At 48.5% G+C, this 27,805-nt stretch overlaps 1 protein-coding gene across 2 annotated transcripts in view; it reads right to left on the reverse strand.

Annotated features, from left to right (window-relative positions):
* Nucleotides 1–3,319: 3,319 nt before the first annotated feature.
* The window catches only part of TRIM25 (tripartite motif containing 25), a 38,327-nt gene continuing 13,841 nt past the window's right edge, over nucleotides 3,320–27,805 (reverse strand). Inside the window, exons 5-9 of one of the 2 annotated variants that reach the window (XM_048490406.1) lie at nucleotides 26,524–26,616; nucleotides 22,382–22,441; nucleotides 15,512–15,538; nucleotides 5,997–6,104; nucleotides 3,320–4,226 (exon numbers count right to left, since the gene is read on the reverse strand). In XM_048490406.1, the coding sequence (XP_048346363.1) occupies nucleotides 3,697–4,226; nucleotides 5,997–6,104; nucleotides 15,512–15,538; nucleotides 22,382–22,441; nucleotides 26,524–26,616 (818 nt within the window). In that variant the 3' untranslated portion in view covers nucleotides 3,320–3,696. The remainder of the gene's footprint in view (nucleotides 4,227–5,996; nucleotides 6,105–15,511; nucleotides 15,539–22,381; nucleotides 22,442–26,523; nucleotides 26,617–27,805) is intronic. The other variant, XM_048490407.1, reaches the window with a different exon arrangement.

Consider the following 27,805-nt stretch of genomic DNA (forward strand, 5'->3'; position numbering starts at 1 on the left):
CTTCTGAGACAAAAATCTTTCTATGTGACAGGGCAAATTCCTCAACTACAGCAACTAAGTAAGGCCTCCTGTGGGGGACATGACCTTATAATTCCTGAATATTGAGGTGGGCTATGCTGTGTAAAATCTATTTTACTCAGAAAAAAATGTAAAGCTTCCATCAGTTCTCTTGCCATCATTTATTGATGGACCCAATTATGTTGGTTTTTGCCATTTGCAGCCACATTTCTACCTCATATTCTGCTCAGTTCTGACTTGGGGGTCTCATCTTCTGTAGCTTTCCCACGTTTAGTTCTGGGCCCTGTTTTCCTCCCAGTGTCACCTGGATAAACGGCATGGGATGTTTTCCCAACCTCTCTGTGACTTCTGCGTCTTAGGTTTCAACAATATTTTCAAGAAACCGTTTGCTGCAAAAGCACAGTTGGCTGAAGGCATACTTGAATACTGAGGCATACTTCAGACATCACTCTTAACTTTCAGAACATAATTCTTCCTGCACAGTACCCAAAAGCCAGATCCCTTATTCCAGTGGTGGTGAACCTTTTCGAGACCGAGTGCCCAAATTGCAACCCAACACCCACTGATTTATCCTGAATACTGAGGTTTTAGTTTAGAAAAAAAATGTGAGTTTGGGTCTCCGAGTGATGCGTTACTCAGGAAGTAAGCTTGAGTGGTGAGAAATGCAGGTGGCTTTGCTTTGAAGCAACCGTGCAACTCTTCCAACGGGTGAATCATGACCCTAGGAAGGTTTACTCAGAAGCAAGCCCCATTGCCACCAACCAAGCTTACTCCCAGGTAAAGGATCACGCTTTAGTTCTTTGCATGAAAATCAGTGGGGTTTAACAGCGCTTAACAGTGTAGTTACCTACACTGCTTCCCCAAAACTAGGTCTTAGGTTTAATGGTAATAATCGAGCCCAGCGGCCCAGGCCAGCCTAGATGTGGGGGGTGGGGGGTGGGCTGACTCTTTGCGTGTGCCCACAGAGAGGGCTCTGAGTGCCACCTCTGGCACCCGTGCCATAGGTTCGCCACCACTGCCTTATTCAATCAAGAGAAGAGCCCTATAACTTGATGCTCTCTTTAATAACTTCTAAAAGACAGACAGAGAGAAAGAGAGACCAGGTTGCAACATGATGATGCTACCAACACTCTCCAGTAACTTAAGCCATAACAAATGTGCTTCTCTATACCACAACATATGATGTTCTCAAAGTGGAGAGCTTCATAAATCAAGCATCTTGCCCATTCCTTACATGGTTCAGGGAGTCTGCAAATACATCCCCAGCTTGTTCTCCTTTACCATAAACAGCTGCAAAGTGATCCATTGTAGCGGAGGATGCACAGCTGCGACCAGGCTGCATCATGATGGCTCCAATAGGAAGCCCCAAAGTATCCCTAAATCCTTCCCATTTAATCACAAAACATGGCAGTGAGAAGGACTGCTCAGGAATATGCTTCGACCTGGCTTATGGTAAAGTTGTTTCAGGTTTTTTTGGGAACGTACAAGTGATCTTCAAGCATCTGGTTCTATAGCCAAATGCTGCCAGTGATGTCACTTGGGAAACTGGTTGTGATGACACAAGAGAGGCTGAACTAGCTCTGCTAGTGGGGAGCAGAGGTGCCACACTCTAAAGGTGTGTCCAATATGCTATCTGCTCCTCCACAGCCTCTTGCAGGTACCCCTCCAAAAATTGCAGAGCCTTATTGGAGATGTACAGCTCGTCCAGAAACCAGGAAGAGAAAATCAACTTCCTCTTTGCAAGTTATCAACCTCAGATGTGGTTCACTTTACAAAGATCTGAGGGAGCTTGTGTACACCAACCTCTCCCTTTCAAAGAAGGCCTCTCTGAAAACGATGAACATGCAATAAAAATCCTCTTTGTAACTTGCGGTCTTTGCATGTTATGTAAGGCCCTCCCCAGCTCCAGCTTTTAGATCTGTGTAACTTTGAAGAACAGAGCTAAGAGAGAGGATTATGTGACACAAACAAACTTCTCCATCTCTTTAGGAACACCAAGATGAAGATACCTTTGGAGCATTTTGGAAGTTCCTTTGTAAAAGAACTGCTGGTTAAGAGGTGCTCTAGAAGTTAAAAAAACTTTTTTTAAAAAAGTGCCCTGCCTAAACCCAGCAGCAACTTCCAAAATTCTATCTGCCTACCCCTTCTTCGAGGCTACGATCTATCTTGATGCCCTAGTCCTGTTCTCGTTCATGAAAACTAAAGCCCTTTATAGGTCATTGGAAAAAAGCTCAAAACAGATTCTAAATGCTGTTTCAAGGAGCCTGCCCATCCATCCCTTCCCCTCTTGCCTGCCCATCCAAAAAGGTGATGTAAAGAATTGTGGGTGGTTCACAGTCAGCAATAGTGTAAACAGAAAACTCCCTATCTTCTGCTTCCTGAGTCCTAAGGCGCCGAATCAGAAGCACAGAAAATCTCTGCCCACTTTTGCTTTCCTCCACAGTCTAACACACGATATGCACAATGTCTATATCACACCAAGGAGTCCCAATTTGGATTCAAGCTATTAACTACTCCTTGAATTCTCTTCAATCCAAATTTTTTCACAAGATAACTGGACTCCCAAATTGCGTGCCCTATGCAGCCCTTTGTCTGGAGTTAGGTCAAAACTCCTTGGAATCTAGCGCTGCTTGCCTTCTGAGGACTTCTTAGATTCTTGGCCTCTACAATTCATTTTCTCTCGGACTGTAACTCCCTGGTCCACCATCTGCTCTCTGACACCCATTCCAACCCCTGGTTTTCCATAATTGAAGAAAAAATTGCCTCTATCGGACTGTCAGTGGATTCACTTTGCCCTTTGTCCTATTCAGAAGCTTATAGAAATTAAAAGGTCAACTATTGATAGAGAGTTCTCCAATCCCTAATCATCAATCGCAGAGCCAAGAAAAACGTGTTCCCTCCTCTGTATTTCTTCCTCTCCCTAACTTGGCACACTACCTGTATTGCTGTTTAATAAACCCTCCTGTTCAAAGGGAGAGCCATAATGTCTCGCCAGGTTCCAATGTTATGCCTTCTGCCCTTGTTAACATGGCAGATTTTAATAAGCAAGAAAAGGCTAAAAGATTATGCTCTCATGTAATTCGATGGCTCAGTTGGAATGTCTGGCTCTTTCTACCAATTACTTCTCTCACTGTCTCAGATTCAAGGAAATCAGATCCAAGTATGTGAATCTCACTCCTTTACATTTACCCGATCTCCCTGATTTATTTAGATTACACTACTTGTTGGACAACCCTGATCCTTCTCTCTGTATGATAGTGGCAGACTTTCTCCTGGAAATTACTAAATGCCAGTAGATTTCCTTCATCCTAACATGCATATCCTGTATTGTATATGCTTTTAATCTGTTTTTATTATTGTTGTACTGCTGTCTATGCCAATAAAGGCTTGCTTCTTCTTCATATCACACCAAGAACTCCATGGGCAAATATTACTGATAGAGAAACACCTTGTCTCAAAAGGACAATTCAGGGCAGCTTGCAACAGTGAGGTCCTTGGTGGGTTATGCTGACAGTTTTCAGTAGCCCTGGATCTGGAAATGCAGAGGAAGCCTCAAAACCATAATTTTGTTTGGATTACAACAAGAAAGCTTTGCACAAGCCTTGATTCTACTATTAAGGAGAGACGGGTTCAGCATGCCAATGAGCAAGGCCAGCGCATGCTGGCCCGTTGAGCCATTCAATTCAACTGACAGAGCGAGATGGTGGTTCCGCTGGAGAACACCCAAAACGCAGGATAGAGGGCTTCAGTGAACTGAGCTTTGAATTTGTAGAGGAGGCTGAGTTTCTGACTGACACCAAAGAAAATCACAAAGCCACCCTCGTAATTCAGCAGGACCCCGATCTTCTTCACTTTGGTGTTGGGCAGGCGCTTCTCGATATCGTTGTGCCAAGCAGAAACCTGGGCGTTGAACCATTCTATGCACCATGAGCTGCTGTTGCGCCCGAGGCGGCTTTCGGACCCGTCCTTCGCCATGCTCCCGTAGCAGACCCCAACCCCACAGAAGTTGCTCTGCTCCAGCTCCACTTCCCAGTAATGGATCCCTCTCTTGAAACATTGGAAACTTTGCACTTGAGAGCAGTACATGAAGCGCTGACGGTGTGGGGGGTAATTCCGGGGTTTGTCTGACACAGATATTTTGGTGTTTTGCTCAGTCAGAATCACCTTGTTATGTGCTGAATTGTAATCCAAAGTGAATCTGGTGGCAACTATAGGGGGGGAAAAATCAATGAGAGACATGAGACGGAGTTGTGACAAGCGCAGGAGTTGTGGAGGCGGAAAGAGAACACAGTGATTTTGTTCCTCATTATTTGAAGATTCCTCATCTGATTGACCTTATGCCTATTCAAGTTAATAGCATGAGAATAAAAGCATAGTGCAACAGTTGCATTGTCTCATCATAAGGTTTTTGAGGTAAAGGTTGGTCAGATGTGGTCTACAATTGCCTTCTACACGGTACTAGCCAGGGTTAGCTATAGTGGCCCTGTCGTTGTCTATGAAAGATCCTCCACCAGTGTCACTGTCCCATTACTGCTGCTGCCGAGCAGCTAGCCTTTAAGGATAGCTCTGCCCCATCAACACCAAAACTGCCTGTTCTCTTCTGCTGATATGGCCACCGATCCCTGAAGGGGGTGGAGGCACTTTAGTTTGGTGTCTCAGCTACGACCATTCTGTCTTGAGTGACTCTGCTAGAGGTTTAGCCTCTTGTCGGTGTAGACCCCCTACAGTATTTCTCCTGGCTTTGTGACACACACAAACCTGTTCGTCACGTTAAGATGTGTGTCCAAAAGGGCTATTTGGCTAGCATACAGGAGTAAGTCCTAAATAAGAAAGTCTGAAGACAACATCGGCAGAGGCAAATTTGTGGGGCAGTTTTCAATATTTGAAAACGTGTCCTCACAATCCAAAAATCATCTCCTTCCACACAAAGCTCTTCTCTCTTGACTGTAGATTCTAACGTTCCTCTCCCTTTCCATTATGCATACACATGTACTCATTAGCACAAGGCTGTCTGTGTTGTAAACGATGAAAAAGTGAAGTTGTAACAGAGACTGCAAGGTTGCCATAAATCTGTCACAATTTGTTAGGACTTTACCAAACGCCCTATGAGGTAAGTTAGGCTGCAAGATCGACTCCAGTAAGCTTTGTGTCCGAGTGACCCAATATGATAGCCACTACTCCACACTGGTTCCTTTTCGAATTATGGCCTTCTTCCTACCGCCTCCCACCCATGGAACAAGAAAGAGATAAGTAATGTTGCATTTAGGATGAGATATGTGTATTTGCACACTGGCACTGGAAACCATTCCTTGTTAGTGGCGACTGAGTCACACAGCTTGTAAGAAGAAGAAGAGTTTGGATTTATATTCTCCCCTTTCTCTCCTGTAGGAGACTCAAAGGGGCTTACAATCTCCTTGCCCTTCCCCCCTCACAACAAACACCCTGTGAGGTAGGTGGGGCTGAGAGAGCTCTGAGAAGCTGTGACTAGCCCAAGGTCACCCAGCTGGCGTGTGTGGGAGTGAACAGGCTAATCTGAATTCCCCAGATAAGCCTCCACAGCTCAGGCGGTAGAGTGGAGAATCAAACCCGGTTCCTCCAGATTAGATACACGAGCTCTTAACCTCCTACGCCACTTTATTTTATTTTCTCTGACAGGAATATATAGGTTCCACTCCCTGCTGTTAATGGCAAGTGAGTCACACAGCTTGTTAGATAACGGCAGGCAGATTCTGCCTCCAATACGTGTTGTCCAGGTAAAATGCTTTACTTTCCCAGACAGGAATATACAGGTGCCATTCCCTTTCTGAAGCAGAAAGTTAAATCTGCAGTTCGCAATACCAACCAGTCAGAGTCAAGATGGCTCCTTTCTGCCCAGGTGCATTCTGGGTCCTGTTTCATGGCTGCATTAGGAGGGGGTGGAACGCTGGAAGACTGCTTGCCACAAGCGCAATTAAGATCGACAGACTCGGCTCACTTACATTCCAGAAGCTCCTCTCTTGATTTGGTTAAAAAGGTTTCCAGACTTCCCGATGGAGTCCCAGGCTCAGGCCTGCTTGAACTTCGTGTTCTCTGGGAAGGACTTTGTGCTATAGTTAGAGACGCAAAAGGGGGAGGGGGGGCATAAGGGAATGAAGTGATGTTAATGGGCTCGCACACACAAGTCTTAATTCAGCACACCAAACAAGGCAATTCGTTTTCTGTTTGATATAAAACTACAACCAAAGAAATGTTGCAGCAAAAATCCTACCCAAGTTCAGTCCAAGGTGAACCTTCTGGATTTCAGCTTGGTTCATTTCCTTGCCATTGTAGCTCAGGACAGATGGTTAACAAGCTACAGGGCAGGAGGATTCATGCGGCCTGTTCGCAACCCAAAGCAAATGGGTTTATTTGGCGCCATCAAAACTGATAACAGATCTTACTAGCAGCAGGTGTTCCCCTTTAGACAGCCACAATACTTGCAGACCACTGCATGATCTGCCACTCCCTCTTGTGGCTTCCTAATCTATCTATATAAAAATCTATCAGTTCGTTTTTCTGCTGACAGGTAATCTCCCAAACTACTGGACCGATTGCTTTGAAATTTTCACACACCGTCGCATTCACGTGCGGCCAGGTTTCCATACTGTTTCCACACCTCCTGTTGTGTACATGTCACAACTATGCCAGTTATTGTGTACATGCTACACCTGTGACAGTTGGAACCACAGTTCTGTTCCGCAACAGCGCCATCTGCTGGCCATCAAAGCAACACCCTCTGATACAAGGGAACCAACCATGCCTTCCTTGAAAACCACTGCCTTATGGAGTGAAAGGGATGCGGTGGGCTATCTGCACATGGCCCACCCACCTTAGCAGAGGAAGGGAAAGGTGAGGGAGGGTCCAGGGGTTTGCTGGACCAAACACTTTGAAATTTAAACACAACGTGGCTCATGCCTTCCAGCGTGTTTTACGCTGGATAATTCGCCTGCAAGGGAAGGGAGTGAAAGGGACAGGACCAGCCCACCTGGACATGGCCCACCCACCCTAGCAGAGGAGGGGGAACGTTAGGGAGGGACCTGCAGGGTTGCCATGCAAGGGAATGGGAGAGAGGGAGGGGAGCGAGGGGCCCCTTGCCCCTCCCCTCCCGTGCAATCATTGTGCAATGACACATGTTCGAACCGTTCGCTTCCCCTTTTCTTCCTTTTCCACTTCACCAGACTCAGCCACAGCAACACGTGGCCGGGCATGCTAGTAAACTATAATGTACTTTAAAACAAGTGGGAAGTTAACAGCTCCATTGCACCCTGCTACAAGATTACGAAGGGGGAGAAGGAAAAAGAGACTACAGTTGTGAAGCACCATTCCCAGAAACGAACTCTCCACCCCACTAAATGTTCACAAGAAGCAAGCTCCAAATGCTTTAGAGTGTTTCTTTCACTATTACCCTGCAAGACAGGCAGGCCCATAGCCAGAAAAACATCACTGGGGTGGCAAATGAGTACCGTGGTGATCAGCCGGTCATTATTAATTTTCTTTGTTATTTATTTATTTGTCCTTTATTATTTATTTACCAGTTTTGTACTTCAGACTCAAGACATAATGCAGAGCAAAGTGATTGAATAGCATGAGGGATCTAATAAGCAATGCAATAGAGCTAAGATTACAAAAATGAGAAAAGTACAAAAAAGTTTGAGACAACCCCTCCCCCTTTTTAAATCGGGACACTTCAGTCCTGCGAAGTGTTAAGTCTGTTCTACCCAATTGCATACAGAATTCATATTTGGAAGTTATACAATAAGAGTCCCGCCTTTTTAGCTCAGCTCCGGGGGGGTTTTACATAGAGAATTTACTGGAAAGTCTTGTGAGGGATTTCATGTCAACCCTAATGCTGACTGGAAGAGCATGACAAAAGACTGATGAGGCCCAGTCCCTGTTTTGCTGTGGCTATGGACCTGAAGGTACATCACTTCTACTTTTACAACTGGGGAGCTTGACTCAATACACAAGCCTGCTGAGAAATGTGAGATGTACACCCTCAATTCCTACGTCCACACCTAGCATTCTGCTAGCTCAGGCGCTTAATGCTGGACAATTATCTTGGTCTCTAAGGGGCTGAAACACATTCAGCTGAAATCGGCGGAATTTCTTCCCACCCCATCCATACAGAAACTGGGTTCACTGTTTCTCAGATTGGAAGAAACTTCTTTAACCTATATAATTCACCAATATGCAAATTGTCCTTGTAGGGATGCACTGCTGACCCAGCAGCACCGTAAGTAGAGCGCCGGCACACCGGCGCTCCTACGGCCTTCTGGTCGCACCGCTCCCCCACCCCTCATCCCCCGATGAGTCACAGGTCATGAACTACCTGGCTCACAACCACCGGGTGTCCCGGACAAAGGGACAATGGCCTTTGCCCCCCAGGTGAGGATTAGCCCAGACGCCGATGTTCCTTCCTCCGCGATCGAGCAGCCAGGGTGAGATCATGCATCACATGATGATCTCTCAGTCCCCCGCTCTCCCGCCTCCGAATTCCCCCGCTCCGCACTTCTACACCGCTTAGAATCATATCATAATAAAGGTGCCAGGAACCAGCATACGGCAGAAAGGTCAGCTTGGAACACGGACACCCGTGCGGTCCCGCTGCTGGCGGCTTCCACCAGATGAAATCACCGCTGCCTCGCTCCCTCGCTCTTACGCTGACCTCGCACTAATTGACTACAAGCTGGTGCCGAAACCCGGAATCCTCGAACCTCCACCCTGCTCACCGTCGCCTCGGGAAAGGGGTCATGGGTATCGAAGTCCGCTGGATCGGGCGCGATCCAGGGACCACCATTTCGTGGTCGCCTGGCCTGCTGGATCGGGCGATCCAGGGACTCTCGAAGTCCTAGGGACACTCTCTTGTCCGGACGGAACAACCGGTGAGTAATATGGGAGCTGGGTGCAAAAGCAGGGCTTATGACAAGCATCGCTAACGAAGCTAAAAGCTGCTAGCTTAAACGCAGCAGGGTCCCCAGAAGAGAGGGGAGCTGCGCAAATTGGTCGAGAGGAGATTGAAGCTCAATGTCCATGGTATCTTCGGAGGGGGGGGACATTGAATTTTAAGGATTGGCGAAAACATCGGGCGACTCTTCGCGACAGAGCCTCGGCTACCGGTGTCGCTGCTTACTGACGCGGAGACAAATGTTACGTCAGCCATCAGCCTGCAGGACCTATGGTGGTGGTCTCCCTTGCTGTAGGTCAGCCTCCTTTCCAATCTTTCAACTTCCAATTTCACCCCCGGAATTTTCTATCCTCTTAAATTGACGCCTCTGTCCTCCTTCTGCCCCCAATGCCCTCCCCTGCCTGCCCTTCAAATCTCTCCCCGCAGCTCGGCCGCCCCCACCCCTTGCTCCGCCTTTCATTTTCTGAAGCCATAGCATCTCCGTCATTTACGCCATCGTAATGCAATGCTAAGCTGGTTTCGAAACCCTCGCAGAACGTATTAACCACCTTAACCTCGGCGAAAAAAGGAAACCCTTTGACGGAAGATCGACGCCGGATATTCTTCTTATGCCCCGCTCTTCCACTTCACGGATACCGAGGGGAGGATGAGTATTGTTTCATGGGTTGTCGAAGTACCACCCGTTGAGCTTATAATATCCTTCACCGAAGCTCCGCAGTTTAAGTTTACGCGGGACGAGGGAGTCACCAGCCCCTATGTGAGGAGGCATGCTAGAAGCAGTCGCGAAGGAATCACCTAATGGTTCCCGATGACTGGAAGACCACCTTCGCATGCTTTTGAGCCCCTGCACAATTTGTGATCTGGGAAAGCGAAGTTCACGCCAGCAGTGTATCGCTAGGGAGCCGCCTCTGGCGGCGCTCTACACCGCCAAGCAGCTTTATCGGCTTCGGTGCCTTCGCCAACCCCTAACGCATCAGATTGTCCTGCCAGAGGCCACCCTTACGGTCGCCTTCTGAATGCTCTCTTGCTGGGCAAGGCGCTCTTCATCAAGGTCCCTAATGCTGGCCAGCCAACCCAAAGTTTCTCCACCATCCGACGTAGAAAACCTCTAAGACGCTCCTACGCCGATTACTTGTGAATAGGCTCCAGGAGGCGCTTTTAAGAGGCAGGTAGATAGCGAGGGAGGTGGGGGCTCCAAAACGAAGCTCCTCATGCGCCTCGGGCTAAAAGAAAACGCCCACTGGGAGTGCCGTGAGGGCAATCATGGGCCTAGGCAAAGATCCTGAACTGCCTACGCCGGACATGCTTAAGGCTTCAAGCCAGGACATCGCAAAAAAAAAATGGATCCTCCTCGCCCACCAAGCTAGCCTCCTTGCCGCAGCACTTCTCCACCGGCCAGGGGACAGCCCCAGGTGATTGGGGCTTTAATTGGCGGTGCAGGTCAGGACACTTCCGGAGGGAGTGTTGGCAGCCCGCCGGGGGGCTCCAGCCTACAACCCCGATGGGAGGAGGGTCCTCCCCCAAGAGGCAAGGCGAAGGCCCCCGAGGTCAGCCTAAAACCCGGGACATGCCCCCCTGTGCCAGAAAGGTTTCCACTGGAGAAGCGACCGTCACCGTCGGGAAACTCACACCCGGGCATCTCCCAGCCTCCAGGACCAAGGGGAAGAGTACTTCAGGAGCAGGCCCAAACACCAAGCCACCTCGCACTCCAAACCACCCCCCCCTCCCCCAAGTGGCATTCTCAGCCATGCGCACCCAGCCAATCTCCCTTTGTTCCCCCCACGAGGTCCTTCGCCGCCTAACCCAATATGGCGTAAGCAATTCCCATCCCTACCGGGACTATTGGGCTGGTGCTGCCAAAGGCCTCCGGCCGCTGAGCAGGGGATTGTTCCATCATCCCCGGAGTCATTGGACTCCACGCACCTGCGGAACTCATCCATCTCCAAGTCTGGGTGCAAACATCCCGCAGGGAGCTGCCCAGCTGGGACCAGCTGCGCACAGCTGATCCTCTCCTGCCCCATGCGCTGCCTGCTGCCAACACAATAAAGGCCACGAGCCCCGGCAGCGCACAGGGCACAGCCAATACTACCATCGCAGCGGTGGAAAACACTCCATCGGAAGCTCTCCGCCCAGATCTGGAGAGCTCACCGTGGGAGGGGTGTCTGTTCAAGGGCTCTGGTGGACACCGCGCGCTGATGTGACCGTCATCAGAGCAGCCGAAAGTGGCCTGACCAGTGCGGCCAACCGAGACCTGTCCGCGACATCTGGGGGGTGGGGGGAAAACAAACCGCCATGATCGGAGCATCCGGGCCCGCTCACGGTCCACACAGCCCAGGGCTCAGAAGCGGCAGCTCACAGTCCGCCCCATCGCTCTGGACATCCATGTCAATCTCTGGGGAAGCGGACCTCATGAGCCAGGTCAAAATCCATTCTAGTCTGGGATGGATAAACTCCATCCCACAGATCATAGATCCTAATTGTGCTCTTCCGAACTCATTCTCGAACTCCGCAGGGAAGCTACCCCCTTTTCTCTTTTCTTTTCCCTCTATCTTTCAACCAGCAGAGGCGGAGGGCCAATTGGCTGACTGGCCCTCCCTGGATAGTACCCAATCTGGGCCCGCCCTGGTACCCCCTGGGCGAAAGCACCGCTACAGGACAGGCCTCCAGTTTAAAAAAGAGATTGCCGCCACTATGCCCATTTCAAACCTGCTTGGCTTATGGCTACCATCGCCATGCTTTTAGAATAAACCGCCCTTTAAGGAGTGGTTTCGGCGGCCAGGCAGGCCTCTAGTCAAAGGGATGCTGCCGCGACCAAATTCACACACAAACCTGTGTGGGTTGTGGGAGTTGCCCAGCGCCTGGCGGCTGTGCAAGGCCTGGCGCTATCGGGTCGAAGCCGCCCTTTAAGGAGCCGGGTTTCGGGCGGGCGGCAATTCCTCGCCAAGATAAATTTGATGACAAATTCAGCACCATTTCAGCTCTCTCAGCAAGTTAACCTCACCAAGGTCAACGGTAAGTACATTTTCCCCTCAAGAAAGAAAGAACCCTCCCCTTTTGTGTGTGAAATTTACCCCTAATCGCCTGATTACTTTGTCTCCCTGATGCATCCATCACCCAAAAGCGACATCCAAGCCCTCTTTTGTGTTGCAAATTAAGCATGCATACCCACAATTCCCCCAGGGTCCGATTGCCCCTCCTTCCTCGAGGATCGGACCTCGCTTTTAACGCACCCTGATGACGCTTCTGAAGCCAGCTTCCATCAGGATCGCCTTCTACCCTCTGCCCTCCTTCCTGTTAAACAATTTAAAGAAAGAGGAGTGGACGGCCCCCAGTAGACTGCATTAAAAGCAACCCTTACGCAGGCTGCAAAATAAGCCTGTCGGCCCCTATATCAAACACTCAAAACCCAACAAAACCTGATTTAACAAACTTTGAATTTAGACCTCCCGCCATCGGGCTCTCCAAGTCCCCGGGTGCAGGACCCGCCCTCCTATAACTCTGGGGAAGGGGCAGTGTGTTTCAGTCCCTCTTCCTACAGATCTCTCGGGATGGATCCCGACTCGCCATGACAGGCCAGCCCATGGAATGGCGCCAGTGGAGGAAATCGACCTCCATCCCGAGATGGAACGAATCTTCTCTGGAGGATTCCCGCCCAGCGGCTCTCGGGACGGGAACGCCACCGGGACGCCTGTGACGGGGTCCAAAGCATCCCACCGATGACCTGGGGAATGTCAAAAGCAACCGGCCAGCCAAGCTCAAGAGCTGCTGCGCTCAGCAAGGCCACCCCCGAGACGCCTGGAGAGAACCCTTGTGCGGCCTCTTTGCAATCATCATCACTGCCAACCTCGACCGCCACTCATCCTTTGTCTGCTCGTGTTGCTCCTGCCGGGTGGCAATCGGCCACCCCCTGACAAGATTTGGACCAGACCAACATCTGGGAGCAATTTGCTGCCGCTGCCAACGCTTCGCCCTTCTGCCTGGGCCAGTACCCAGGAGTCGGGAGCCTGCTAAGCTCTTAGCCTGCTCCCTGTTTGCAAAGCCCCTGGAGACTTCCTAGCCGAGTCTGGCTTAAGCCCCTTTATGAATGTGCTTCTATCCATCAAGTAACTCTATGAGCGCTGACTGGGGACCCGCTTCGGGTCTAAACCCTTCCCGGGCCGGGCGCTCTCTCCCTTGTCACCAAGACTGTTGCAAATCACAAATCCAACACCTGCTACCAAGCGATCTCCGGGTGCGACGAGAGATTCGAGGGAACCAACCCGGGCCCATTCACCGGTTCGGCCAACTGGAACTGCAACGCCGCACAGAGGGAGCATTCTCCCGGCGGTAACGGGAACATCTTGCTCCCGAAGCGGTTGGTTCTGGACTTGCGGGAGAGAACTTTTCAACTACATCCCTTGCTCGGCTCTTCTGCCGGGACTCTCTGTTGCCTTAGTCGGCCTCACCATCGCCCTGCCTCAGGCTCCACCCCAGGAGCCCGGGCGCCTCCACGCCGCTCCACTCTGCCCCTCGACCTCTCTTGCCGGAGCGATGCGGTTGCCTCTCCGAAGCGTGAGTTCGCCTCCCTCGCTGACTTCCCTAGTGGGAGTCCCCGACTCGCTTCTTACAACGCTTAAGACCATTGGCCGGGTTGGCCTGTGCCCTCATGTAAGTCCATCAACTTCTACCTCCATTGCTCTGGGATGCTCTGGCCTCCGAACAGCAGCAGTGCGGAACTTCATCAAGCGACCTTTAGATAATCGTGTCGCTTATTGATTATTTGTTGTTATTGCATCACCAAGGTTGTGGAGAATGTACATAATATGTGTTGTTTTAATTCTTTCTGATAATTCCCATTTGATTCATATGAAAAGCGTGGAACTGCAAGATGTTGTATCTAGTCTGGAAGCAAGCGACGCTCTACCCCACTGGTGGTCAGCCCTCTGGAGCTAAGCACCGGGGGGATGGTTGAGTGCTATTGTACAGCTCTGCATTGGCTTGATTGTGTGCCTCATTGTCGGATTCTTTGTTTCATTCAATGGTATATCTAATATTGCCTTGTAAACATGTGTAAGAAACCCCTTGACTCTATCCCTTACATCGCAACCAAGTCCTAATGTTGCACAAGCAGCTCAGCCAGCTTGGCCAAACGGGCGGAGGGGAGACGGTAGCGTCCCCCTAAATCGCCCCCTAACATTTCGGCCTCCCTTCTAAATGTAAAAAAAGTGAGGAGATGTAGGATGCAACTGCTGACCCAGCAGCATCCGTAAGTAGAGCTGCCGGCACACCGGCGCTCCTACGGCCTTCTTGGTCGCGACCGCTTCCCCTGCACCCTCATCCCCCTCTCGATGAGTCACAGGTCATGAACTACCTGGCTCACAACCACCGGGTGTCCCGGACAAAGGGACAATGGCCTTTGCCCCCAGGTGAGGATTTTCAGGCCCAGACGCCGGGATGCTGCTCCTCTCCTCAAGACGCATTAGTGTGCAGCCAGGTGAGATCATGCATCACATGATGATCTCTCAGTCCCCCGCTCTCCCGCTCTCCCGGAATTCCCCCCGTTCCGCCCTTCTACACGCCCCCGCTAGAATCATAATAAAAGGTGCCAGGAACCAGCATACGGCAGAGTCGCTTGGAACACGGACACCCGCGCTCCCGTTGCTGGCGCTCTCCACCAGATGAAATCACCGCGTCTCGTCTCGTTCTTACGCTGACCTCGCGGCACGACTACAGTCCTGACGACAAACCCTCAACCAATGAGCACGTAGGACTGTCCTGTGAACCCAATGGTTGAGGGTTCATCATGGCACTCAAAAACCAGGCTGGCTCCCCCGCAGTGAGGGAGCAGCACCTAGCGACCTGCTGCCTCCTCCCCAACCTCTCCTTTGCGCCACCCGCCCTCCAGTCACCTCCCCAACCAAACTGCTGTGGTGGAAAAGCAGCGCCTTGCGGTCCTTAGGCACCCTCTCCCCGTTTGCAATGTTGGATCCCAGCTTTGCAAAGAGGGGAGAGTCAGCAGGGCCAAGAAGGAGGAGGAGGAGGAGGAGGAGGAGGAGGAGGAGGAGGAGGAGGAGGAGGAGGAGGAGAACAAGAACAAGAACAAGAAGAAGAAGAACAAGAAGAGAAGTGTTTGGATTTATATCCAGTTTGGATTTTGATACAATTTTATCCTCCTTCTTCTCCTGTAAGGAGACTCAAAGAAGCATACAATCTCCTTTCCCTTCCCCCCTCACAACAAACACCCTGTGAGGTGGGTAGAGCTGAGAGAGCTCCAAAGAGCAGTGACTAGCCCAAGGTCACCCAGCTGGCATATGTTGGAGTGCACAGGCTAATCTAGTTCCCCAGATAAGCCTCCACAGCTCAAGCGGCAGAGTGGGGAATCAAACCCAGTTCTCCAGATTACAGTGCACCTGCTCTTAACCACTGTGCCACTGCTGCTCCCCCGCTGGAGAGGAAACGAGGAGTTATCCCCCCTCAGAGGGCACCGTTCCCACCGACAGCTTTCCAGGGCCCACTGTATTTGTTCGTACCATGGGCTTTACTGCTGGTGTATCACATATTTGCAGGAAATGCACTTTTGCAAGAACTTACCACGTTTAGCAGGTCGCCTTCTCTGCTCTGAAAACCAAAAAAGAAAAAAAAATAGTTACTGTAAGGAAAATGGAAAGACATGTTCGAAACAGCTCCCTCAGAACATGCAAAGAGCAGCTAATGACTAAGGATGTAAAGGCTAAATGTGACGCTTACTCATGGGGAACAGTTATCAGGAAGTTGATAAGTACTTAACTATTTTAAGCAGCCAGGACAACTTTTGCACAGTTGGAGAACAACGTGATCTCTGACAGGCAATGTGTGATGACCCACCTCAGCCAGGGAGTTTGACCTAAATCCTCTATTAGTGGGGGTGGCTTGCCAATGGTAAGGAAATGTACTCTGTGTTGGAATTTCCAGCCTTGCCTTGCATGCAGCAGCAGCAAGAGCAGCATGGAATTTTGGGAAGATGCACGAACATTCTAAAGGTGACAGTTAAAATCCGTTGGTAGTGTTCTGTTCCCTCACCACACACTAGGAGACTGCCTGACTGACAAACTTCAAACGGCTATCACCAAGACATGCCTTTTTCTACCACTGCACCCACCATTTTCTTTTCCACAGCAGGACATTGCCTACTGAACAGGAAAGAAAATAGCCGGTGCAGCTGTAGAAACTGGCAAGTCTTGCTGATAGCCATTTGAGGCAGTAGTAACAAGCCTTTATTGGAATAAAATAAACATACAAAATAAACATACAAAATTTGCCCACTATTGCTTACAGTTATAGACACTGGTACTAAAATATATACAAGCCATTTGAGGCAATATAAATGCTCTTTTATCAAAATTCTATGTTTAACTGTGCAGAGAATAATGGTTTCGGCAAAGGCGACACTTAAATGAGATTCCTAAATGCTAAAAGGGAATCTGGATTTTTAAAAAATGCAGACAGGCCTGCTTCAACTTCTGCCGAAGAACACACGGCTGTACTGGATCTTTTAGTGGAAACAAGTATAGGGGTTTGAAAGGGTTGGTGTTGAAACAGTCTACTTACTATCTTCACCAGACCATTCACCCTCTTCCCTGTCTGACCCCTTGTAGGAGGAAGATCTCAGGGACTCCAGATCTCTGTGAGCCTTCTTTGCTGGTTTCATGACTGGGCTTTAGTTAAACTTTCTTCTTTCCTTTTCAGGAGAAACAAAAGCTAGCTCATCATTCTCCCCAGCCCCCTTCAGTTTCGCTTTCTGAAGCAGGAGGCAATCTATACCTTCAATGGCTCCCTGCATGAAGCCTTGGTTCAAAGGCGCCCTCTAGCGTGAGTCCTCGTGTTGTAACATGGAGGGGGGGGGTTTCACTCTGCAGCATGATGTGCCACCACTTTTCGCTGCCATTTTTGCGCCCTCACATTCCCCTGAATGAGTAGGATCAGTCACCACTGTCCCGGGGGTGGGGGGGGAGAATGCTCGTATGCTGCGGCTCGTATGCTCACAGGGGGTGCCGCTAGAGACCACATCACACCTGTGCTCCGCCGACTGCACTGGTTACTGATTGAATTCCGAATCATTTTCAAGGTGCTGGTGTTAACCTTTAAGGCCTTTATGCTGCCTGGGACCTCCGTACCTGCGGGACCGTCTTACCCCATATGTCCCGAATCGGTCTCTGCGCTCAGCAGAGGCCAATCTACTGGTGATCCCTGGCCCCTGAATGATGCGGCTGGCCTCCACCCAGGCCAGAGCCTTTACAGCTCTGGCCCCAGCCTGGTGGAACGCTCTTCCATCAGCTGTCCGGGCCCTGCGGGACCTTAGTGAGTTCCGCAGGGCCTGTAAGACTGAGCTGTTCCACTGGGCCTTTGGGGAGACCAGCCGCTGATGGGCCCCCCCTCCTCCTTATAACACCAAGCGGAGCCTGCCGCCCCTTCCTTCCGGTTTTTAAGGGAATGGTTAGCAGTTGCCATCTTTTATGTTGTTCTTAATAATGCTGCATTTTAATGGGGTGGGGTTTATTTTATTAGAGCCTATTAACTGATATTTACTGAATTTTAATCTCTATTAAGCTCTAATCCATATTCTATTCACCACCCTGAGCCCTCTGGGGGAGGGCGGTATATAAACCCAACCACCCAACCAATCAATCAATCAATCAAGCAATAAACCCCCTCAAAAACAGTAACGCTGCCAAAGGAAGGCCCCACAGAGCCGGGCTCCAGTTTGGGCCTGAAAGAACAGTGGGAAATGTGGCCGTGGCCATGTTCGCATGTGGGGTTTCTGAGGAGTGAGAGAGACTCCAAGCCACGGTCCCACCAGGTGGAAGGAAGGGGGAGCTCAAAGGACCCACATCCTCACTTGCCCCTGAGCCCAAGGGGACAAGGCTGGCCCCAGTTGGTGGTCTTACCAGCTAACTTGTTCTCAGGTTACCAGCCAACTTGTTCTCAGGTTCCTGAGAAATTTCCACTGGTGCCGTGCGGGCCTGGGCATTTACCAGCTGTGCCTTCTTGTTGGGATCAGAGGTGCCCTTTTTAAAGTCGCACTCGAACCCAGCAGCCTCTGGGTGGGAGGATTTTTCCTTACGTTGCTTCCTCTTTCACTGGGTTGTGAGGACCCAACGGTCTTCTTGCTAGCTCTGTCTTCCCCCCATGGCTCAGGTAAGACGAGTTCTTTCTTTTTCCTCCTTTCTTTGCTTGCTTCTAGGAGCTATCTCAAATAGAGATGGCCCCCTTCGTGCAGGAGCCCTTGAAAAAATCTGCACAGCCCTGCCTAAAGAAAGGAAGTAAGACCTAACCAGCCTGCATGACTGAAGTCCCACTGAAGGAGATCTCTTCTGCTGTACCCAGTTCTGTTGTTCTTTAACATTTAACCCCAATTTGATAAGAATACAGATTGTCTGGAACTGAAGAGAAAGTAAGTTATTCTTTTGCTTGGGAAGAAAGTACCTAATGCTTATGTTAACCATCTCTGAGTAACCTGACAATTTTGGTGGCAGAAGTGGGATCCAAACAACCCGAGCAAAGCAGTGGCAAAATGGCTGAATACTGTCCCTGTGAGATATAAGCTGATAAACTCAAACACAGGACAATAAAATTGTGAATGCAGAATCAACTTTTATTATTTAAAAACCTCTATAGCAGTCCTAAAGGAGCTTGCTGTATATAAACGCAGAGACATCTGTTTTGAAGTGTCTCTATGTATCCTGAAAGTAATAAAATGTCACAGTATAAAAACCTCTAATAGGAACCATATACAAATGCAATTTATATAATGCTATAATCTCACCAAGTGCTACATGGCTTGCCTGAGGAAAATATGCTTTGAATAGCTCACAATCTCCAAAAATAGTACGAGCAGCTACAAGACCTTGAAAAAGCCGATGAAGTAGACATGTACTTTCATGAAATGAGAAGTATAATTGGCACTCTCGTATTCCTGTTTCAGAATTTGATATGTTGTTTTCCTGTACTTGTACTGTACTGTATTTATGGACTTCATCTCTAGCCGATTTGTGGCATTACTGAATGTACTGGATTTGTGTAAGGTAACTATTTCCTTGCTGAAGCCTTTGGCACATGGAGAAGCAAGCGCCTCAGGCCTAACTATGTGGACCAACCATGAGTAATCGGGCAAGGAGGTTCTAGATCAGGTCAAGCTTGAAGCTAAAATGACTAAACTATTGTACTTCTGTGAAGACAAGACTCACTGGAAAAGGCAATAATGCTAGAAAAAGTTGAAGGCGACAGGAAAAGAGGAAGACTCAGCGTGAGATGGAAGCCACGGAACTCAGTCTGCAAGACCTGAGCAAGACTGCTAATGATAGGACATTTTGTAGGATGTTCATTAATAGGGTTGACATAGGTCAGAAAAGACTTGAATAAGCGACTTATAAACACAAACCTCCGTTAAAGCAGCAGGACATTTTCCCCCCAGGTTATTGGCAAACCTAGTCATTGTCTCAAGAGCAAGCGTGCTTCACTTCTCAAGTGTTTGTGAAGAAGCAAAGTCAAACTGTGTGTCCCAGCAACCTGCCTTCTAGGGCCTACTGATAACTTAGTGATGAAGCCAGTACTGCGTCCAGTCACCTTTGAACTCTGACAAGTCAGAATAGCACACGTCCATCTGCGCCATACCATCACTGCACAGCAAAGTACAAACAATAAGCCATGACAGCGTGGCACCAAAAGGGAGTGAAATGAGATTGGCTGATGACACAGTTGGATAAGAACTTAATTATTAAACTCTAATCTTTGGGCAAATAAAGACCTAATAAAGGAGCAGCAGCAGCTTAGTGGTTAAGAGCAGGTGTACTCTAATCTGGAGGAACCGGGTTTGATTCCCCGCTCTGTCGCCTGAGCTGTGGAGGCTTATCTGGGGAATTCAGATTAGCCTGTGCACTCCCACAGACGCCAGCTGGGTGACCTTGGGCCAGTCACAGTTCATTCAGAGCTCTCTCAGCCCCACCTACCTCACAGGGTGGTTGTTGCGAGGGGGAAGGGAAAGGAGTTTGTAAGCCCCTTTGAGTCTTCTATAGGAGAGAGAGGGGGGATATAAATCCAACTCCTCCTCCTCCTTCTTCTATTCAAAGTTTAAGGCAGCTTGCGGTTCAATCACCATTGGCTCTTCTAGTTCGTACGGTTACTTTACGGGCTTTTGAAGCACAAGTTGCTTCTCGCTGGGTTTACAAATTCTCAAATTGGGGCAACTGAGAAAAACACTGCTCTAGAAACAGTACTCAAAGAACAACTTAGTTCTTTTTACCAGGTAATGTTACACCTGACATCTTCAGTGTCAGACTGCACTACTCTGACAGCATCGACAATCATGTTTATGACCAACGGGTATTGGTTATAACCGATGAACAGCACAAGGCTACTAGGGGGCAGACAATGGGAAGCCACTTCTCCCCAACGTCTCTTGCCTTGAAAACCCTGCGAGGTCACAGTGACATGATGGCACTTTCCAGCACCCCAGGACTACTAAGATTCTTCTTTAAGGATCTCCGTCAAAAGCCAACCAAGAATGTAAGGATTCATGGAGGTGTGGGTTTTCTGAAGAGTTCTTGGCAAGGAGAATTAAGGCCAAAATAAAGGATGTCATCATATTTCAAGACTGGTCAGGGAGTGACAAAACCATGTTTGATCTCTTGGCACCATAATTAAAGTATTTTAAATAGCAAAAGTGGGGGGCAAAGTATATTCTGCCTGAGATTCCGGAATGCCACTGCAACTCAGAACAGACAGTACTGAGGGTGTCAAACTCAGGCCCTCCAGATGTTCATGGACTACTATTCCCAGCAGCCCCTGCTAGCACGGGCTGCTGGCATGGGCTGATGGCAATCGAAGTCCATGAACATCTGGAGGGCCTAAGTTTGACCCCTGTGAGTATAAGACAGCTTCCTATGTCCAGCCACAGAACAGGAAGGGACCAGTAGTCCATCACAAGTAATCAAGGAGAAAAACGAGGAGTTGGTTTTTATACCCTGTTTTTCTCTCCTGTAAGGAGTCTCAAAGCAGCTTACAAACACTTTCCCTCCCTCTCCCCACAACAGACCCCTTGTGAGGTAGGTGGGGCTGAGAGAATTCTCAGAGAACCATAACCAGACAAAGATCACCCAGCAGGCTCCATGTGGAGGAGTGGGAAACAAACCTGGTTCTCCAGATTAGAGACCAGCACTCATGTGGAGGAGAGGGGATTCAAACTCGTTTCTCCAGATTAAAGTCCACATCCTCTTAACCACTACACTATGCTGGCCCAAAGGCAGGAATATGCAAAATTCAAATTATTTGCCACACAGAAAGGCAAATAATTGCCCAAGTTGCCTGCAGAGCAAATAATTTCAGTAAAATTAAGATTATGAAAGTGGAGCTCTCCTTTTCTTCAGATCTGGGCTCTGGCAGCCAGCCTTAATAATTAAATCTTTCTGCAGGAAATCTGTGGAGCCTGAAATATAACGTTACTAGCGGGGCCCGGCCACGCGTTGCTGTGGCAATTGTCTTGTTGTTTTAGTATAAGGTAAGGCAGAACTGGGGCAAGCAGGCTATCCCAGTCAGGCAGCAGAGGCAGGGTGGTGAGGCGTTCAGATCGAGGCCAGCTCCCTGGGTTCTTAAAGGGCCATGTGCAAAAGAAGCGGAGCCAGTAGTGTTGGTTTGCCCCCACCCCGCAGATTTTCTTAGAAGAAAAAGGCAAACTCCAGCTCGCTTTTAGTAAAAGAGAGATGGCGAATAAGGGTGAGGAAGGGGGTAAGTGGTGGTTGGATGTGAGGGAGGGAAGAGTGAGGTGTGTGAGGATGAGTAGGATGTGTATAAGAGTGTGTGTGTTGTGTGGTAGCAGTGGGTGAGGCACAGAGAGTGAAAGTTACCTGCGTGTGAGGGGGGGAACCCCACCTGACGTCTCACACGGCAAAGTGTGTATGTGTTTCACTTCCACTCATATTACCTAACAGTATTACCTATTTACTGTTTTCACTGCTCATCTCTGCCCATCTGCACAAACATTCTAAGCCCTCCGGCCACAGACAGACAGGCTGCACGGACATTCTAAGGGTGACAGTTAAACACAGCCAGCTTCATGGCCTGGTGTGCCAGGAAAAAGACGTTTTACCTGGCTCAGGTATGGACTTTCGGCGATTTGAAGCGTCCGGGATTACTCGCTCTGTGAACAGGGAGGAACGCTTCATATGTGAAAAAATTTGGGGGGCCATCCGGCCGAAACGAGCCGTTTGGGCGTTAGGGCATGACTAACAAAGTCACTGTTAGCTTTTTATATAGAGAGAAGATAAAACACAAACTGGAAGGACATGCTGTCTTCTCTCTCCAGGGGGAATGGCTCAGCAGTCAAACAGTTCAGGCCTAAATCCTTCAACATCTAAATCTATCATTCTTTCTCCCTCTGTTTCTGCTTTGCATACAAAGCAAATAAAACTTTCACTGATCAGTACTCACTGGTGACTTCGGCATCTTCTGCATTTGATTCCTGCGAAGACTTAACGTCTTTTGAAGGATCTTTGGGAAGGAGGAACACAGATTTAAAAAAACAAACAGCTAAACAGAATTCATGAAGCAAGAGTTGCCAAAAAAACCTGAACATGCAAGGTACAACACAATGACTCGCAATCAGACAGTAGTTTGCAGCCTTGAAGCAAAGGGACAAGAGTTATTTCATGCTAAGCATAACAAACGTGCGTTCAATTTACCATCAACATACAAACTCACAGGACAAGTTCAAGTTGAGACAAAGCATCCAGAATTCTGTTTCAGAATATGGGGTTTTCCACTTCGCTACCACAGCTAATACCCATTAGCATACACATATGTACCAATCCATATTATTACAAGGGCCAGATGCAATACTTTCCCATCGGCCATTACAAAGGGTCGCTACCTATCTATCCCTCTCCAGGATCGGGTCTGTCCACACTGTAAAAACCAAGTGGAGACTCTTGCTCACATTATACTTGACTGTCTGAGATATGTGGGTATTAGGAATTTCTCTCCTGGGTGGGTCTTAGACAAATCTGAAAGAGACTCTGACAACTCTGTTGTGGAGCTTTTGTTAAATAACACAGAGGCCATGCTCTTGGAAAAAGTAGCAAAATCCAGACACGCAGTGCAGCCGTCTGGAAACCCAGGGGGGCCGTCTGGACATGCAGGCAGCTGTAAAGACACGCAGGGGGCGTCCAGACACGCAGGGGGGCGTCCAGACATGCAGGGGGGCGTCCAGACACGCAGGGAGGAGTCCATACATAGTGGGGCCGTCCGGACACACAGGGGGGAGTCCAGATATGCAGGGCGGCATCCGGACACACAGGGGGGCATCCGGACACGCACGGGGACATCCGGACATGCAGGGGGGCATCCAGACACAAAGGGGGCATCCGGTCATGCAGGTGGGCGTTCGGATACGCAAAGGTCATCCGGACACGAAGGGGCGTCCGGATATGCAGGGGGGCATCCGGACACTCGGGGTGTCCGGTCACACGCAGGGGGGCGTCCGATCATACAGGGGGGCGTACAGAAATCCAGAGGGCGTCCGGACATGCAGGAGGGCGTCCGGACATGCAGGAAGGGTGTCTGTACATGCAGAGGGGCGTCCGGACAAGCAGGGGGCGTCCAGACACAGGGTGGCGTCCGGACACGCAAAAAAGTGACAGAATTTTCTAAGTAACATCCAATGCTAGACAGTTTATCTGTCTGTGTTTTGAATATACTTTTGATTTGTACTTTAGAAATGTCTGTAACGCTCTGGAGCCGATTTTAAAATGCCTAATAAAGGTTGTTGTATTGTACCAATCCATAAGAGATGCTGTACAAAGTGTCTCTGCTGCCAGCCAGGGCCATATTATCCATAAGCCTGATTAGGCTGAAGCCTAGGGGCCCCACAGGGACTAGAGGCCCATAAAAAAAATTTGCTGAGGCACAGTTACCAGCACCCTAGGGCCTTGACCTTTCTGACAGGTGTTGACTGAGCGAGCGTGCAAGGCAGTTGAGAGCAAGTTGTAAGCCATGATCGTAGTCAGCTGAGGTTTGTTTTGAGTCAATGGGGGTGGGTGGGTTGGGAGACAGTGGGCCAAAAGCTTGCTACCGTCAGGCTGTGACATCATGCTGCCTCCTCATTACACCTCCATGAGCAATACAGTCTAGTCGTGACCTTGATCACATGTGAGTAAAATTCTTCAGAGGATCCTCAAAATGAATATAGGGCTATGTAGCGCTGTCTAGTACCTACAGTACCAGGTTAACCATCAGTTGTAATGGGGTGAAAGACTGAAGCACCAGAGGGGGCCAGAAGTACCTGAAAGTCTAGGGGCCTGGCCATGGGTTAAAATGACCCTGATAGATACGTCATCCTGGACATATTTGCTTTCTATTGTACCTGGGTTTTACTCCTTCGAGGTCTTTGTCTGCAATATCTGTTTTTTCTCACAGTTCCATCCTATTGCCGTCTCTTCTCCTTGGCCCCGTTTCAATGCACTACCCAATGCTGATCTCTCTGGGAGATTTTCTAACACACCACATGGCCAAAGCATTTGGTCGTGTGGTCCTGAGTGGCCCGAAACCCTGTCCCTTTTCCTCTCATGCAAATTTGCTGGCAATTTAAGAGTTTGCCTGATAACCTCCCTTCTTGCAACTTCTCCTGACCATTTGAAGGATAACCACTTACTCAGTCTCCTGTCTGGAAACAAAGTTCACATCCCTCTGGAAGTTGCCAAATGTATCTCGACGGAACTAAAAAATCCAAGCTACTGCCTTTAACTCAGTGCCTAGTTAAATATCCCACAACTCTTAACTGTAATTTTAATTTGCTACCTTAAAATACATATTTAATCATTTCCCCCAAAGTGACTAATGTTTCCAATGTATTTTAATTAGTATATTGTTTTGTCTAAAAGCCCATGTTATATTGACTTCCTTAAATAAATGGAATGGATGTACTGTATAATGTGTAGCAATGCTAGATACACAAGGCCACCCAGCCAGAAAGATATTCTTTTGAAGATTCCTAGCTTCCCCATCAGAAGCAAACCCAGTTTAGCAGGAGTTCAAAATTTGAAGGCAAACATTTCAGTGACAAAAAGACTGCATCTATCCATGGACATTTCCTTTCTACAAACACATACTACCCTTTAGTACTCAGTTAATCAGGCCACATTATCATGATCAAAATTTGTGACACAAATTTCAATTGGTTATCCAATTATTTTTTAGAACCCCAAAAGCTTGGGATTCCCTGCCCACAAAGAGCAGCACCAAAATGCTAAGCACTGATATAAAAATTATAAAGATATGCTTGTTGCAAGATCACAGTTGAGATATATTCATAGTTAAAAATACATTTTGTGGTTGCTCTCAGGAAATCAGTGTCTCGGTGCCACTGGAACCGCTGCGTTTGCTATTTTGCAGGAACCAGCAGGTACTTGCTCATGAGTGAAAGGGCAACAGTGAACACTGACCTAGGGGTTTGAAGCATGTGAAGATGGTTCACCCAACTGGTTAGGCTTTTTGCTGATTATGCTTACTGAACAGAAACTATAAGTAGCCCCATACGTAACCAAGTCAGATGATGCTGAATGTATGCTTTTAACGCTGAATGTATTCTTTTAAAAGTATATATTGGGAATGTGCTGATTTGCAACAAGTCAAGATTGTGAGCCTGCGTGGATAGCCGGCCAGGATTGGCCAGAAGTGGTCAGGAGGGTCTGTTCAGAAATGTCTTAAAATGAGCTGTATTGCGATGCGGACTTCAGAGAGCTGATACCATGGCATTGCTCCCTCCATGTCTGCAGACATGTTAATAAACCTAGCTTGCTATTAGCCAACTTGGTCTGGAGTTTTCAATGGGTAAAAACTTCCATAACAGCACCCTCCAGAATTCTTTGAATATCCAGTTGCAGCCTTCTTCCTACACCAGCTAAAAATAGTATGAACACTTTGAAAAAAACTATGGCGGCATTAATGCCAGTGCTGTGGCACTCCTCTACCCACTGCATTTGGTGGAACAAAAGAAATGCATCCACACCACAGGGAACAACACCTCTTTTGAAATATCTCCAATCCATCTAAAAAACTATGTCCATCTCCAGCTAATATTTCCTACTGTGCAAAGATTTTAGCACACAGGTGTGATGCCCAATATTTCTTTACCAAATATCAAGCCAACAAAAAAATGTTTTAAGTAGCTTTATTTGCAAAGAAAGGGTAGCTGTTCCAACATGGGCAGACTCCGCCGAAAAAGTGTATCTACAACACATTTATTCCCGTCTCCTGAATTCGCCACATCCTCTCTGTTCCCCCATTGGCTAAGGGTACTTAAGAGTCACAACTTTCCGGTCCACCTATTTACATGTTCCTCCTTAAAATGTGCCCTCCCTCCATATTCTTCCTGTATGTTCATTATAATACAGTTTATCATCAGAGCAGGAGGAGAAGTTAATATGTATTAACCTATTAAGCATGATCAATATGTACAATCTGATACAAGCCTTGCCCTTCAGCTTAGTCATCCTGCAGCCTTACTCAGTCTCATCTCATTCCTAGTAGAAAACACATTTCTCGTTTATCACACAGGGATTGGGTTATATCCTTACTTGACACAGGGTTCTTTTTCGCTGGTTGCGCAGGAACTTGTTTTCCAGGTTGTATGCTTGAGATTATTGGCTTGGGTTTCCAGGGTATGTTTCCTGTAATGAAATTAAATGCAGACAGGGCTAAGACGGAGATAAGAATCGTACCTCACTCTACAATGGCTGGGGTTGCAGTCGATATGCTAATGACACCCTGAGCATATTGGCCAACTGCCTGGAGACCGGGGGGAAATGGCTAAAGCAGAGACCACTGAAAATGAATACATCAAAAATGGCGGTCTGGGGACAAGGAAGGGATGGCCGGCTCCCGGTTCTTGATGGTGTACAATTAATACTTGTTCTGCTTCCCAGGTGGTTATTTAGGTGCCCTGCACCCGGCCAAAGCAGAATGTAAGACTCACTGACTCAGTTAACAGTTCAATACTTAAAGCTTTAATTGTAACAACGTTGACAGACCCTGACTCCTCCCGGGTCTAACTAAATAAAGGTTACTTTGTTGCAGAAACTTTCCGGAGGCTGGAACTTATTCACGTAAATACTGTGAGCCTATAACATCTATGACTGTCTAACTTAAATACTGTGAGCCTATAACATCTCTGACTGTCTAACTTGTTGCTGTCACCCAGCTTCCGTTGGCACCTAACAGCCAAAACCAGACGGGTTGCTGGGTAATAACTGCCGTAGAACACCAGCCCTAGGGCTTCTTAAAGGGACAGAACTAAATTAGGTTCCCTCCCACTGAATACTATACAAAACATAGCTAAACCCATTCTAACTGTGGGGAAAATAAATCTTAAAGGGTAAATAAACAAAGGCTCTGTGGGGGCATGACAATACTTATGCCCTCTTGCAGAAGTTTAGGACTGATCTCACGACTTCTCCTTATCTATGGAAGCACAGGCCCCGAATGGAGCGTGCTTGGCGTTTCATCGCCTCTGACAAGCAAAGCTGACGGCACTCTTTTTGTCCCAATCCGGTCTAGCTACAGTGATCTATGCAACAGTCACTTCCAGGCTAGACTCCTGTAACTCGCTCAGGAAACTTCAGATGATATAAAAAGCAGTTACAGGGACTCCGTGGCGAGCATCTATCCAGAAGGTGCTCCGTCAGCAGCACTGGCTCCAGGTGGAGTACCAAATCAGGCTCACGGCTTTGGTATTAACCATGAGAGCCCGAGATGGTCTGGGACTGTCAGATCTGCGAGACCACCTCTCTCAATATGGTCTTCAAAGAGCCCTGCTCTCGGCAAACAACTTGCTGACCGTTCTTGTCCCAAAAATTGTCT

Source organism: Sphaerodactylus townsendi, linkage group LG03 (assembly GCF_021028975.2).
Source record: "Sphaerodactylus townsendi isolate TG3544 linkage group LG03, MPM_Stown_v2.3, whole genome shotgun sequence".
Lineage (NCBI taxonomy): Eukaryota > Metazoa > Chordata > Lepidosauria > Squamata > Sphaerodactylidae > Sphaerodactylus > Sphaerodactylus townsendi.